This window comes from Dipodomys merriami, unplaced genomic scaffold (assembly GCF_024711535.1).
Source record: "Dipodomys merriami isolate MVZ:Mamm:240054 unplaced genomic scaffold, mDipMer1.0.p SCAF_122, whole genome shotgun sequence".
NCBI lineage: Eukaryota > Metazoa > Chordata > Mammalia > Rodentia > Heteromyidae > Dipodomys > Dipodomys merriami.
Window position 1 is genome coordinate 2,747,985 of NW_027202516.1, and position 15,286 is coordinate 2,763,270.

Consider the following 15,286-nt stretch of genomic DNA (forward strand, 5'->3'; position numbering starts at 1 on the left):
CCTCCAGGACCCCTGTAGATCTAGAATTGCAACCACAAATGTCTACAGCGAGTACACACAGCTGAATGACACAAATCACCGCATATGCTGTTGGTGGCAAACTAGTACAACTACTACGGAACTCGATGTGGAGATTCCTCAAAAAACTCAACGCAGAGTTGCCCTAAGACTTAGTGTGCGGTGAGCTGAAGTCAGGGCTGGGGCAGAAGAAATTTAAGATAGCCTATCCAGCTTTGCTACACAAAACTTTTGAAAAAAGGACACAAGAAGAGGGTTTTGAAATAAGAACCAACTTGAGAGCTGGTACAACTTCAACGACAAAATATAAATTCACCGAGGGACAGCGCCCAGGCCCAGAGTTCAAGCCCCATGACCGACCAAAAAGAACACCAAGGTAATATGTGCCACAGACCAGAACCATGATGGATGCTTCAGCAGGTGAAGGTCTGTCATGAAGCAGAGTATTTGCACAGTCATAAAGCATCTCCCCCAAGATATTGAATTATGCCAAAGGGAAAGATAGTAAATACAGTCGGCAACCTTGGAAGATATAACTTAATTTAATCAAGGGCTCAAGTCCATCATGACTGAAACACACTACGGGTGAAATGTGAGATTACGTCTTCAAATCATAGGCTGGGAAGGAAGAGCAAAACGTCTGCAGTATTTTACATTAAAGGTGGGAGTTCAATAAGATCTTGGGGAGGATTAGGCAGCCCCCAATTCAGGCCCATCCCATGGAAAACCTGACCAGCACTCTTCAAAAATGCCAAGATCAGGGAAGACAAAGGAGGACAGAGGTGCAGACCTGCCGTCGGAGGCAGAGATGGACCACAGGTGTAGAGCCTTGCATCAGGTCCTGGGTGAGGAGCAGGAAGTCGGCTGAGAGACTGATCAACTCCATGTTCTGGAGTTACGTCACAGTTACGTCTCTGGTTTTGATCCTTGTACTCTTGTTTTGTCAGATATTCACAAAAGGGTATTTAGGAAGTTTGTACTCTTGTGTGTGTGTGTGTGTGTGTGTGTGTGTGTGTGTGTGTGTGTGTGTGTTCTCTAGCCAAAGTAGCATTAAAATGTAAGTATTGCCTTACTCACATAACTGTAGCCCCTCTGTACAGCATCTTTACAATAAAATAAACTCTAAAATAAAATGTAAGTCTTCAGAGCATTTGAGGGCACATTGAAGTAATGACTGATGAACTACAACACAGTCTGGTCTTGGCGTGAGTGGTGCGAGCACGGTTGGAGCTAGGCCATGCAAGGCCATCTCTCTGTTCTCTCTGCACGGCACACGGAGCAGGTCTCCATCCCAGAGGGAAGCGTGTGTATTTATCAAAGCCCTGTACATGGAGGTCTGGGGTCAGCCTTGGAGATGTGGACCAGCGGTGACACGCTGTCATTGAGGGAAGATGGTGGGAAACTGAGGAACACACACACACACACACACACACACACACACACACACACACACACACACACACACACACACACACACCTCTTAGAGAAAGGGGGGGCCAGGTAGACTGTCAGCACCCAGAAACCTGAAGGACTAGAGGAGCCCCGAGGAGCCCAGTTCAGGTTCAGCGTGTTTCTTTCTGCAGGGCTTTCGTAAGGAAGGGAAGAGCAGGTCCAGAGGCTCCTGACAAGCCGCCTTCCACAGGCGCCGGCAGCTTTGGCCGTGCAGGAAGCGGCGGCCGGTGTTAGAAAGAGCTGAGTTCAATGTCTGGCTCTTTCTGTGCCTCGTGGCCGTCCAGCTGCTGCTGCTTCAGGCCTGGGGCAGCGGGACAAGTCTCGGGACTGTGACTCCAAGAACTCACATCTCCGGCTCCCAACACCTGACCTGGGCTTGCTCAGGGCTCCCAGGGAAAAGCAGACGTTACAGGCGTTGTATCAGAGGGAGGTCCAGAGGCCCAGGGGAGGGAGCGGAGTTCTCTGAGCAGAGGAGGCAGAGGCTGCAAGAGTCCGGGCTGAGAAAGACCAAGTGCAGCCCTTGAGAGAAGCGTCCGCGTGGGACCGGGCTGACGCAGCAGCACACACGGCTGAGGCTGCACCCCAGGCTGCGAGCGCTCGGCCAGCTGCCTCGGAACTTTGTGTTACGCAACATGCTTCATCCTTGGACCCATGCTAGCATGTCCAGTGCAGCCTTCCAAGCTGCCCCTGACCCCACGTCCCTGGGCTCTGTCCTTGTCCCCCGTGGACTCTCCACCCATCTTTCACCTAAGCAGAGCTCTTCCTAGGCAAAACCGATCTGCAGTGACTTTCTGGGACAGAGTTCCCCTTGTGAGTGCACTTATGACTCATCTTGAAAACAAACACTGTTACATTGATTTCTTTTTTCTAGCGTGGCATGGTGCTGAGTCCACGTGACCACATGACCTCCGTGGGAGTGGCCGTAACTGTATTAAAGCTCCTTCCATGCCATCGCGCACAGGGCCTGGCAAGCCGGCAGGAAGGGTTTGGGACATCAGCAGGTTAGTGCTGCCTTCTCATTTCTTTGCTAATGTCTTCTTGTCTACCTCACTGGGAAAACATTTTCCAGGCTGGAAGGTGACCTTGTGAGTGTGTGTGTTCTCTGGGTGCTCAGGAGAGAATCCCCACATTGCTTAGCTCTTGAAGAAAACATAATGACCAAAGTTTTAGGAGATGAGGGCAAAGAACCAGCACAGGTTTTACTGAGTCAAACAGGATATCCCAACATGACTCAGGAAGGATCCGATACACCATTGCCCTGGGCTTAAATAAGGCCAACTCACACACTGTGGGTGAACTTGACCTTGGAGCCAAAGTTATCTGAGCAATGGGTCATCTTGTGCCTCTCAGCCAGGATGCACACTGTGGACACGGGCCACCACTGCCTGCTGCCGGTCCTTCCACACCTGCTTCACGCTCATTTGCTTATTGCTACTATTATTGTTACTATTGGCTACTAGTAACGAGGTGCCGTGTTGCACATTATTTCTCCTCCTTGATCTTCTTTCCTCCTCCTTCCTCCCCCCATTTTCTCTCTCCCTCTTTTTTCTCCTCTTCTCTTTCCTTCCCTGCTCCTCCTCTTCCTCCTCCTCCTCCTCCTCCTCCTCCTCCTCTTCCTCCTCCTCCTCCTCCTCCCCCTCCTCCTCTTCCTCCTCCTCCTCCTCCTCCCCCTCCTCCTCCTCCTCCTCCTCTTCCTCCTCCTCCCCCTCCTCCTCCTCCTCCTCCTCCTCCTCCTCTTCCTCCTCCTCCCCCTCCTCCTCCTCCTCCTCCTCCTCCTCCTCCTCCTCCTCCAAAAGTCTTTGGACTCCACTAAACCCAAAGCAAAGCCTGAGCTACATAGTCGCACAGATGCCAGCAATCGGTACGTGCAGACTGCAGGAGAGTGAGGCAGATTGGTGTTGTTTTCTGTGGCAGGGAGTCTTCAGAGCAAGGCCCGTCCTTGCCAGGTTCTGGTCCTGGCCCACCAGAGCACAGCGTACGTTGCATTCAGTTGACAAGTTTCCTGGCCGCCCCAGCAAATCACTCATGGCCAGTGACAATTACTTTTACCCAATGTGTTCTTCTGATGTAGATTTCCAGGCTTTGTTATTCTGTTTAACAGAGAGGATGAGAGGTCATAACTGAGGTTCATTACGTTGTTATGCTGTGAACCTGTTTATAATTGCTCTAGGTTAACCATGCTCGCAAAGATCCACTCTGTTAGGTAAGTGATTAAAAACAGAGCACTGCAGCTGTCCGTAGCAAAGTGAACTTCGTACCAAGACAAATGGCTAATGTGACTTCTCTGCTTCCTCGGAGAAGTGTAGTGGGTGGGACAAGGGACAACAATGTAAGCTTTCAAGAAAACGCAATGATGAGATAAAACAGGAAGTCACTTGTTTGAGCACAGAACTAGGTCCAGAGAAAGACTTTGTGAATAGCCAGCAAACTGAGAAATTATACAGACTCTAAGGTCTTATAAAAAGAAAAACAAAACACCCCTCAGAATCAGAGAGAGAACTTGCAAAAAGCCACACTGGTGCAGATGGAACACAGCCAACTTGACTTGATAGAAAACCAGAAGAAACGGGACTGTGCCCAATCATAAGCGCTTATGATGTGTTTCCAGCAGCAGTCTTGGTGCACTGCCGGGTGGCTGATATTCTCAGGGTGGGCAGACAGATGTCTGAGGATGCGAAGCTGAGTCTGGACCTGGCAGATAGGAGCCCCCCTCACCCCCGCCCCTTCTGGTGGCAGAAAGGGTGGGTTCTTCATTCTCAACCTGGCAGCTTTTCCCTGGGCTAAGATGATGAAGATCGTGGGTTGGGATCTCAGGAACCCAGGAAGCGCAGCTCTGCAGGGCCCATTCTGCAGTGCCAGGGTCCACGGGCCTGAGGCCCTGACTTGTTGGTGTTTTTTTGTTTTGTTTTATTTTGTTTTCATTTCTTTATTGAGATTAAGTGATTCCACAGTGCTGTGGGATAGTGCTACTTAGCCAAAGCCACCAACACAGTTTCACCTTCACAAGGAGCATTGTCATTATCATGGTCTTGAACGTTGACACTACAACTATTTCTTCCACATCGGGTGATATGTACAGTCTTTCCTTCTGCTCAGTGTCTGCTGTTCCCTCCTTCCCTCTCATTCCTCCCTCCCATCGCTGCCTTGAGTTGCTTAGTTCACTTCCACCCATGTCCAGTGCAGCTGATGGGCCCCCCCACTGTGTTTTGTTACCCGTTTCCCTCTGATTCTGTGCCCTCCTCCTAGCGTCCCTCAGCCTGACTTGTTTTAAACCCCGTTAGGCAGAGAGCCAGCTCTGGTCATTTCCTGTCACATGGAAACTGCTCAAAGAGAAGAAATTGCAGTGGAACATTTTGCAAATAGAAATTCATTTATATGAACACTGGTGAGAAGGCATCACGGAGAGAAAAAAATAACAGTAAAAGGTTTTCCTGGCCCAGTTAAGCTACCTTCACAGATAAAACGTTCATATAAGCTGGGCACCGGTGGTTCAAGCATGTCATTCTAGCTCTTCAGGACGTTGAGGTCTGAGGATCATAGTTTAAAGCCAGCCCTGGCAGGAAAGTCCAGGAGACTCTTACCTGCAACAAACTACTGAGAAAAAGCTGGAAATGGCACTGTGGCTCAAGTGGTAGAGTGCCAGTCTTGAGAACAAAGAAGCTCCGCGACAGCGCCCAGGCCCTGAGTTCAAGCCCCAGTTTGTATTCCACCACAGGCTCTCTAGCCCATGACTGAGCTTTCTGGTCAGCCAAGGTATTCTCCTCGACTCCTCTTTGGGCTCCCAGCCAGAAGGGACTTTCTCCCCAGCGGACACTGGTCAAAGTCTAAGGAAGTCCTTGGCTGCTATCACCAGAGGTGGAGAGGATCCAGCCCTGTGCTCCTGGAGACTGCTTAGTAATATACTAAGTAACTAGTACGTTAGTCAATATATTGTGCTCAGGGCAATCTCCCAGAACAAAAAATTATCTACCCCCAACGGCCAATGGCACGGGAAACCCTCGAAACAGAGCAACAAGAGCTGTCAGACTTCTTTTGTGGGTCGCAGCCGATTGCATTTTGTACATTTTTTCCACCAACCCAGAGCACGCAGCCACACGTGTGTACCCATAGCATAAATGCACTCAAGATGGCTCCAGAACGTTGCTTTACCATAGATGATATGTGCCGATAGTCTGTCTCTATGCTCTGGGAACCCCCAGTGCTGGTTTTATAACTCACTAATAATGGGTTAGGGTTCAGAGCTTGGAAAACACCACTGAAAAGAAGCTCTAAGAAGTCTGATGAGAGGCGAAAGGGCCTGTGCCCGCCAGCCTGTCTGTGTGACCATGCAGACATCAGCCTGTCTGTGTGACCATGCAGTCATCAGCCTGTCTGTGTGACCATGCAGACATCAGCCTGTCTGTGTGACCATGCAGACATCAGCCTGTCTGTGTGACCATGCAGACATCAGTCTGTCTGTGTGACCATGCAGACATCAGTCTGTCTGTGTGACCATGCAGACATCAGTCTGTCTGTGTGACCATGCAGTCATCAGCCTGTCTGTGTGACCATGCAGACATCAGTCTGTCTGTGTGACCATGCAGACATCAGTCTGTCTGTGTGACCATGCAGACGCCTACTCCTGCCGGCCCACTGCGGGACAGGAGCTGTCAGCTGCTCACTCCACGGGAGGGAACGTGGGCCACTGGAGATCTTTCTGGAACTCTTCTGGTCCTTCTGTGTAAAAGCCAGATAAAATATTCTTCGTGTGATACTGCCTTATTAACTGTCTGCCCCGAAACGCCTTTTACTTCCCTGACTTATTTGTTCACTCATTCACGTTTAGGGGAACTGAGAACCTGCCGACATGGGGAAGCCTGTGCTTCACTACTTCAACGGCCGGGGCCGGATGGAGTCCATCCGCTGGCTGCTGGCCGCGGCTGGCGTGGAGGTACGTTCTGAGCTGGGACATCTTCATTGGACCTAGCCATGACCTGGCTAAGACAGCTGTTCATAACAAAGCAGCCTGTGAAGCTGGGCGCCAGTGGCTCATGCCCATAATCCTAGCTACTCAGGAGGCTGAGATCTCAGGACGGAGGTTGGAAGTCTGTCTGAGCAGAAAAGCCCAGGAGGCTTTGATCTCTAATTGTCACCAAAAATCCTGAAGGGGAGCTGTGGGTCAACGTGATAGGACACAAGCCTGGATCAAAAAATGCTCAAGGACAATGCCCAAGCTCCAGGACCAGCACGCGCGCGCGCGTGCACACACACACACACACACACACACACACACACACACAAAACAAACAAAACCTATATGATTAGTTTTGTTTTAAATAAAATTATCTCTGTTTAGTAAGAAAGAAGTAGACTTGCCTGACCAGATGAGATTTGGTGATGCAGATCTGCCCAGTCAGGTTCCTCTGTGTCCACTCAATGTAGACACCGTTACTTCTCCACAGTCATTTCCAGACAAGGCTCACTTGGCCTATAGGATGACAGAATGCACTAACACAAGCTTATTTACTTCTGCTGGCAGTTTGAAGAGAAGTTCATAGAATCTCCGGAAGACTTGGACAAGTTAAGGAACGGTAAGGCAGCCATCCAACCATCCATGCATTCCTGACGATCGTGTCTAGCATGGCCCAGCAGCATGGCGCACAGGGATGGCTGGAGATGGTCAAGAGGCAGAGGGGGTGTGGGGGGAGGCAGGCTGACAGCTCCGTGATGCTGAAAAGGACCGGGCCGCTCCGGGTCTTCCCTCCGGAATCTCTGAACGTGTTCTCCATGCTCTCCTGAGTTATTCTCCCAGAATGAGCTTCTGTTAGCTCAGAGTCTGCCAGTGCCCTCCACCCCAGCCCACACAGGGCCATGCCTTTAGTCAGAGGAGGACCAGAAGGGGCAGGTACCTCTGTTTTGTCATTTGGCTTGTGACGAGCTCCCCCCTTCAGTGCAAGTGTGGAGGAGCGCAGCGTGGGGCCTCGTCCTAGAAAGCACTCTCAGAACCCATCGTGAACAGCGCGAATGCCGTGGAGTTATTTGGACACTTCCTTCTTAGTGGTATTTTCCCAGAACCCAGTTGCATGCTCTCTTAACCTTCCTAGAGTATCCAGAAATAGATTAAACACAAAATACACAGAAATCCATTATGGGTCTGCATTGGACATAAAAGCCAAATGAAGTAGGTTTAAAACCCAAAAGAAAATAGATATAAGAAAAAGAATCCAAGCACTGGTGGCTTACACCTATCATCCTAGCTACTCAGGAGGCTGAGATCTGAGGATTGAGGTTCAATGCCAGCCTGGGAAGGAAAGTCCATGAGACTCTGATCTCCAATAAACCACCAGAAAACCAGAAGTGGAGCTGTGGCTGAAAGTTGTAGAGCACTAGCCTTGCACAAAAGAGCTCAGGGAGAGTACCCAGGCCCTGAATTTAAACTCTAGGACCAACAGAAGAAAAAAGAAATAGAGAAAGAAAAAAAGAGAGAAAGAAAGAGAGAGAAAGGGAGGGAGGAAGGAAGAAAAGAAAGAAAAAGAAAGAAAGAAAAGAAAGAAAGAAAGAAAGAAAGAAAGAAAGAAAGAAAGAAAGAAAGAAAGAAAGAAAGATAGAAAGAAAACTAAGCATAAAGTCTCCGATTTGTGTAAAAGTGTGATCGTTTTTGCTGGCTGTCCTTTCTGTTCCTTCAGTTGCGTCAGGAAGCCTTTTCTTGTTCTGAAAGCGTAGGGTGTTCAGTGAAGACATTTCATTGACTCCTCTTCTCCTTTTCCCAAAAGATGGGAGCTTGATGTTCCAGCAGGTGCCCATGGTGGAGATGGACGGCATGAAGCTGGTGCAGTCCAGAGCCATTCTCAACTACATCGCCACCAAATACAACCTCTACGGGAAAGACGCGAAGGAGAGAGCCCTGTACGGTGAACTTCCTGATCTTACATCCATCGATAGCCCAGGGAGAATTCGGGTCCTGCTAGTAGGAGCAGGCCCATGGCTGGGGACTGTGGCCAGCAGCGGGCTGGTCCTGGGTACACATACTGAGCTGGTCACGGAAGATCACTGTGGAGACGAGGGAAGAATAAATGTGTGTGGGGTGGGGGAGGGACCCAGGTATCTGCGATCATGTGTTCAGACGCAGCACAGGGCTCAGCCGTGATGACCTACAGAGCCCCGAGGATAGTAGAGTCATGCTCCCAAGGCTCCCGGGCATCAGTGGCTGGTCTTCTGCCGTCAGCTGGGATGAGGGACCCGGGGTCGTAGGGTGGTGGCAAGGAGTCTTTGGGAAGGGCCCATCCATGGGAGCCCATCTCAAGTTGTAGAAAGTGTAATAATGATAGCCAGGAACTCGGGTCATTCCATGTGTTGGTCAATTTGGTGAGGGTTATAGAGGCTGGCACCCAAGATGCCAGAGTTCTCTGAAGTATGTTCTGAAAGCCAAAAGCAGCCGGACTGACTCTGTGCACCAAAGCCGGGGGTTGACGTCCCGAGGTGGAGGAGCTGCTTCCGTTCACTGGTGGCAGTGCCTCAGAGGGTTAAACAGGGTTGGCTTCACCCTCCATCTCTGCGGAGCTCTGTGTCTGTGGGAAAAGCGGGAACTCACGCTTCCTAATGCCTGTATAGACACGAAGCTAGCAGCAACCGTCACAACTTCCACGTGTGGGAGTAGCCTGCTATCTGATCATGGGTGAACAGATGGAGGAAATCTGCCATGGGCATGCAGAAGAATAGCTTTGTCGCGGAAGAGGGATGGAGCAGTGTTTCAGTGCTGCTCTAGAACACACAGACCTTGAATGCGGATTTTACACCACACAGAGCCCACTTACTGAGAGTCATTTTGTGTGAGATGGTTTCCCGATCACTACTGATAGATTATTTGTTGTCTTGGGGTGAACTGAGAGGAAAGGGGTATGGCTGCCAAGATACATGTGGTCTGGGAGAGACAGAGATACACTGCTTTAAAACTGAAGAATATTGATGCTCACAGAATGCTAGGATTGTGTAATACACTATGATTATTATTACTGTTGTTATTTTGTGCCAGGCTTGAATGCAGGGCCTGGGAACTGTCCTTGAGCATTTTTGTTCAAGGCTAGCACTCTGTCCCTTGAACCACAGCTCCACTTCCAGGTTTTGCTTTTGTTTTGTTTTTTGGTGGACAATTGGAGATAAGAGTCCCATGGCCTTCCCAGTTCAGGCTGGCTTTAAACTGAGATCCTCTGATCTCAGCCGCCTGAGTAGCTAGGATTACAGGCGGGAGCCCCCACCGCCCAGTCATGATTATTATATTTTAAAGAGCTGGCAACCATGGATATATGAAAATATCTGACAATAAGGATGACCCCCCCCAAGAATAGTAGAAAAGTCAGGTTGACACCATAGGAATACACATCTCCTAAAACATGCCCTGGGTTGTAGCTGAGCAGTGTAGCGGTGATTGGTTCTTTTAGGCAGCCTTGAGAAGTAGACATGGCTGGAATTGGAAGATGACACGCGAGGAAGGCTCTGACGTGTGTCTTATGAGAAACTGAGGGAGAATGTCTGTCAATAGACATGAAAACAAGCCTGGTGTACAAAGGGATGAGGCAGGAGCAGACAGGAGCCGGAGAAGATGGCCACAGACTCTGCGGCATCTTCTGTGGTTTAAGTGCCAGGGTATGGACTCAGGTACTTGCACCTAACAGGCCGGCAGCCCGCCACGTGAGTCATACCTCTACCTCTCTTTTACTGTGCTTGTATTTTGTCTAGGTCTTGCATTTAAGCCTGGACTACAATCTTTCTTTTGCTGCTTTTCCCTCATAAGTGAGGTGAATTGAGTCTCTCTATCCAAGTTCTCGCTGTGTTTTGGTGAACACGGAGCCTGGGATGGACACGAACATCTGTCTTTCCAGTCTCGGGCTCCTCAGTAGCTGGCATGATGAGCACAAGTCACCACCACTGGCTTCTCTTAAGTTTTAGAACGGAAATTAAAGGCGGCAACGCTTGACTGGTGGATGTTTTTGTCTTTTAGGATTGATATGTACACAGAAGGTGTGGCAGATTTGGGTGAAATGCTCATGACTCTACCACTCACTCCTTCAGACCAAAGAGAAGCCAAGATCGCCCTGATCAAAGACAGGACAAAAAACCGCTACTTGGTCACCTTTGAAAAAGTAAGTGAAGAGTTTGAGGACTCTGAGTGGTTGAGTTGTCCTGACGGGGTTGAGCTTTACACCCAGAGAACCTTCCTGAAGACCAGCACAGGCATTGTGGATACACGGACTGTGAGGAACATGGTATCCAGCGTCCTACGTTAACATTGTTCGGCAGAATTTCTTGATCACACCTCTGGTAGTCAGTCCTCTATAGACTTCATGGTTGTAACTAAATCCTATCAGGGGAGGGCTCTGAGACTCACTGCAGGTGGGACTGGACCCTGCAGATCTCCATGGACTGGAACTCAGGAGCCAAGCAAAGACTGTCACACAAAACAGAACATTCTGCCACCCCGTGTAGAGAGGAGGAGAGCAGCTGCGGAGAATATTTCAGTCTCCAAGAAAGAATCAGAGTCAAACAAGAGGAGAGGGGGTGGGTGATGTAGAGGAGGAGTTAGGAAAAGACTATTAGCTGTTAAAAACTATTTGACCAGGTTTTGGAGGTCGAGTTGAGAGGAAAGCTACACAAATGACAGGTATTACTGATCTCAGCTAGGGTCTCCTCTTAGAAAGCAAAGCAGGGACGTTTCAAACCCCTTCGACTTAGCTAAGCAAAAAATTGAATGAAACATGAGTGTGGGAATCTGACAAGTGAATGAAAGTATAAACTCTTTAATTCCACCCCCCTATTAAACAAACCCACATTATTCCTTCATTTACAAAAGCTGATTTGCTGCTGACTGCTCTATGAGAACAGGGAGATTTTAGAAACAGTTTTATCCACACAGGCATGGCTTAAGGCCGGTCTCACCGACACCAGCCTGCCGGCCCTGGCTGCTCCAGACTTCTGCTCTGTGAGGAGAGAAGGAACTCCCTGCCCAAATGTGAATTATGTACATTAAACCACAGCGTTTGTGTTGTACCAAGTAAATATCCACATTCTCTCTGCATGTGCACATAGGGTGATACGGCATTTACTGAAAACTTTAGTAGTTGCTTAGCTTTAGTTGATAAGGCTTTCCCTTTTTATTTTCAGCCATTTCTATAAATAGGGAACACTTAGTAAATATCACACACAGTCCCAAGCTTTGTTACGTAAATGCCATACGCCCAGGAAGGTTGAAATAAGTGTTTCGTGAATATAGACCACCAACCTAAATAGCAAAATTAACATTTGGTGGTGGTGTCTTTGTCGACTCTTGATAAATTCATCTTTCATCTGCACAAGTTAAGCTGCAACCTCAGTGCCTTTCACCGGAGACCCTTCAGAATGGCGATTTTGACCCAGTGTAAATGAGAAGTAATAGTCAATTTTGCCAGGGAGATGCTGAGTTCAAGTCCAACCAGTCCTACTTGAGATCCCCCAGAGGTGAGCAGCAGATGAGAAGAGCAGGCCAGAGGAGAATCCCTTGTGATGCCGTGACAGAGAAAGGCGCTGCGTGGAGGTGTGATTACTGTTCACGGGGGGTGGGAGGCCACAGGGCTGCAGCCTTTTAGGACAGAAACACAGAAGGGTCTGACGTGGTACTTATTCCCAGGGGGTCATCAGGAGGGAGCATGAGCTCACATTCCGACTCGTCCAATTCTGCAGGTGTTGAAGAGCCACGGACAAGACTACCTGGTCGGCAACAGGCTGAGCAGGGCTGACATCCACATGGTGGAACTTCTCTACTACATTGAGGAGCTGGACGCCAGCCTTCTGGCCGGCTTCCCTCTGCTGCAGGTGAGGCATTCCAGAGCCTTCCAGAGCCTTCCAGAGCCCTCAGGCGGCAGCCCCACGCCTCACTAGGAGAATACAAAACAGACTGGTGAGGACCAGACCATCCCCTTAGGCCTCCAACGGGGCCTCTGTATCCTGCGTTTGAGGCATGAGCGTAATCTTTACGCAAGGAGGTTTGAGTGACACATTTCTCAAAGAAGAGCACTTTTCCTTTTCTCCTGAGATGGACCCAGGCCCGGGGTCCTCTCCCTGGCCTGTGCTGTTGTGCGCTCACCCCCTGCCTCTCGGGGCTCTCCTTGGTCCCCTGTGTCCTTGTGTTTTCACGCTGGTTGCATCTGAGCAAGTCTCTTTCCAGCTCAAACTGAGCCCTCAGCTGTTCAGCCTTGTATTTCTTTCTTCAATGCTTCCTGCCCCGCGTACATTGTTCAAATGGATTTTCCTGCCTTTTTATCACCGTTTGGATGTTTCCTTTCTCTTGACACCTAAAATAGTCAGTGTTCTCCTTCTGAAATAGGAAAGCGGATCTACAAGATTTACAACTTGCAGGCGGGTGCAACCTATGAGCGGAATGAAGTCTCAGTAGAGGTCTTTGAGGATGGTGCTGTTGAGCTCTGTGTTCTGCCCCTTATGTTCCCTGGGACTCTGTTCCCAACCTCCACCTTGAACTGGGCTTGGTCCAAGATGGCTTCGGACTCCTGGGAGGTGCTCATCCCTGGGTGGACTGTGGGCTCCTCTCTGAGGCTCTGCTTTCTGTGTTGCAGGCCTTGAAGACCAGGATCAGCAACCTCCCCAACGTGAAGAAGTTCCTGCAGCCCGGCAGCCAGAGAAAGCCTCCCCTTGATGAGAAGGCTATAGAAGAAGCAAGGAAGATTTTCAGGCTTTAACAGAGCTGAAGTTTGCCATGCTACAGTGTTCCATGTATATGTTGACTCACACTACTCTGGGATTAAACAAAAAAAGTCTTACAAATCCTGTGCATACCCAGGTGCTTGAGTGTCAGTCCCAGCCCAGCAGATAGAGAGGATGGCTTTAAAGCAAAATAGACCAAGGAATAAAGTAAGAAAAAAAGACAGCTCTGATAGCAGAAAAGAAGCAGATAATGTAGAACGAATGAAGAAGTTAAAAAAGTAAATTAATTTAAAAATATGAGATATAAGAAAGTAAAATTTTAAAAAAGGAAATTAGAAGACAAACTTCAAAAAAAAAGGAGGGCAAAAAGGAGTAGGGTAAAAAGTGCAAGAATGATTTTTAATCAAAAGAAAAAGAAATTTAAAAGTTAAACATTTAAAGAAGAAAAGAGAGGCCATTTGGCCTCTTTTTCCCACATGACAAATGCTTTGGAAATCCTTGGGGAGCGGTGCCCATCCATTACCCCAGGACAGAGAATGGCTCTGATACCTGGAGGCTGCACATGGGGCTGGAGTTCCTGCACATGAACAAGTTCCTACACGGCTCTCCTCTCCCACCAGGCTGCCACTCCCCACCTCGCCCCGATTTCTCCTTCAGCACCCCAGGCATTTATGGCATAGCTCAGAGATCTGGCTTTCCTGCCCTTCCTTCATGCATTCCTTGTTCCTTGTCTTAAAAAATGAGTGGGCCGGGTGCTGGTGGCTCATGCCTGTAATCCTAGCTACTCAGGAGGCTGAGATCTGAGGATCGAGGTTCAAAGCCAGCCCGGGCAGGAGAGACCGTGAGACTCCTATCTCCAATAAACCACCAGAAAACCAGAAGTGGCGCTGTAGCTCAAGTGGTAGAGCGCTAGCCTTGAGCTGAAGAGCTGAGGGACAGCGCCCAGGCCCAGAGTTCAAGCCCCATGACCAACAACAAAAAAAAAAAAATGAGTGGAAACATCCCTAGTTGTTTCTTCACATAATTCCCTCTCTTGCAAGGCTCCTCTTGTGTGTATGAATTGACTGAAGATTTCCTATGAATGCTGAGCCGCGAGGTCTGATAAAGAAAACTGGAATGTCTTTCTCTGACTCTCTGACAGCTGGGAGTGGCCTGAGAAAAATCAATGGCTCCTAGCATTACAGAGACCCCAGATTCTGCCCTAAGTGTGAGTTAATCAGAATCCAAACTTCCTTGGACCTTGGAATTGGGTAAAGGCTTATGCAAACTGTGGTTGTTTGCTGCTTGCCTCTTTTTGTAAGATAAGGAGGTCACTGCTCCTGGGATTGTTTCACATGCTGGTGTCTTAACTTCAAGGAGATTGCTCCCTTGCTTGCTACACATACCCTGTCTAATAATAAGCAAGATCCTGTGAATGGGACTTGGGGGCATCTGTTGCTGGGGAGAGCCACAGGCCCCCCAGGGCCTCCCACACCAGTGTCACGGTTCAGTTTCCATCACTTCCTTGCTCCCAGTGGTGATGAGTTAAGGTGCTCATTTTTGGGGTCCATGGTGGTTTGCAACAGCCCCTCACCATATCCACTGTGAATCTGATTGAGGCAATCATAACCCTGTCTATGCCCCTAAGGACTACAAAGTGAATTTAGTAGAGAAGCTTCTAGAAGTTTTGCTCCCAAGCACAGAGTGATGATCAGGAGGAACTTCTGTCCTGGACGTACCTTGTGGGGGCCGGGGACCCCATGGATCGGGCATGACACCCACGGGAGGCAGTGACACGCTGCGTTGCCAAGAGAATCATTTCTAGAGCGTTGTCATCCTCTTAGTGCTCAAGCATCCGGAGGGTTCCCTGAATTTGAAGCATCCTCAGTGATGTGTGTGGAGAAGCGGAGGCGAGGATGGTTCCCGAAGGGGGGGGGGGGCTGCAGGTGACAGAGGAGGAAGAGGGGGAGGAAGACAGGTTCAAAACCACCCAGGAAAACCAGTGAACCTGACGGTGATTGGGTGTGGGGTGAGGAAGAGACAAGGAGACCCCGACTCCAGGCGGCGCCCAGCTCCTTAGAGCCTTGCCGGCGGCGTGGCCCTCTGTCTGGGGGAGGGGTCAGGGACGAAGCAGGCTGACACTTGCTGTAGACTGCAGCTCCGCAGA

General features: G+C 49.4%; 1 protein-coding gene across 1 annotated transcript; it reads left to right on the top strand.

The window, feature by feature from the left end:
- Window positions 1-2,365: 2,365 nt before the first annotated feature.
- Window positions 2,366-13,260, top strand: LOC138823746 (glutathione S-transferase A2-like). Its single transcript, XM_070017297.1, has 7 exons — window positions 2,366-2,471; window positions 6,296-6,400; window positions 6,989-7,040; window positions 8,223-8,355; window positions 10,448-10,589; window positions 12,163-12,294; window positions 13,053-13,260. The coding sequence occupies exons 2-7, from the start codon at window positions 6,317-6,319 to the stop codon at window positions 13,173-13,175; spliced, it is 666 nt and encodes a 221-aa protein (XP_069873398.1). The 5' UTR covers window positions 2,366-2,471; window positions 6,296-6,316; the 3' UTR covers window positions 13,176-13,260.
- The last annotated feature ends 2,026 nt before the right edge of the window (window positions 13,261-15,286 follow it).

Excerpts from the sequence above, each read along its gene's own strand:
- LOC138823746 (XM_070017297.1), top strand. The coding sequence starts at position 6,317 with ATGGGGAAGCCTGTGCTTCACTACTTCAACGGCCGGGGCCGGATGGAG. Across the intron at positions 6,401-6,988 it reads TGGCCGCGGCTGGCGTGGAG|TTTGAAGAGAAGTTCATAGA; the intron begins GTACGTTCTGAG and ends TTCTGCTGGCAG. Across the intron at positions 8,356-10,447 it reads GACGCGAAGGAGAGAGCCCT|GATTGATATGTACACAGAAG; the intron begins GTACGGTGAACT and ends TTTGTCTTTTAG.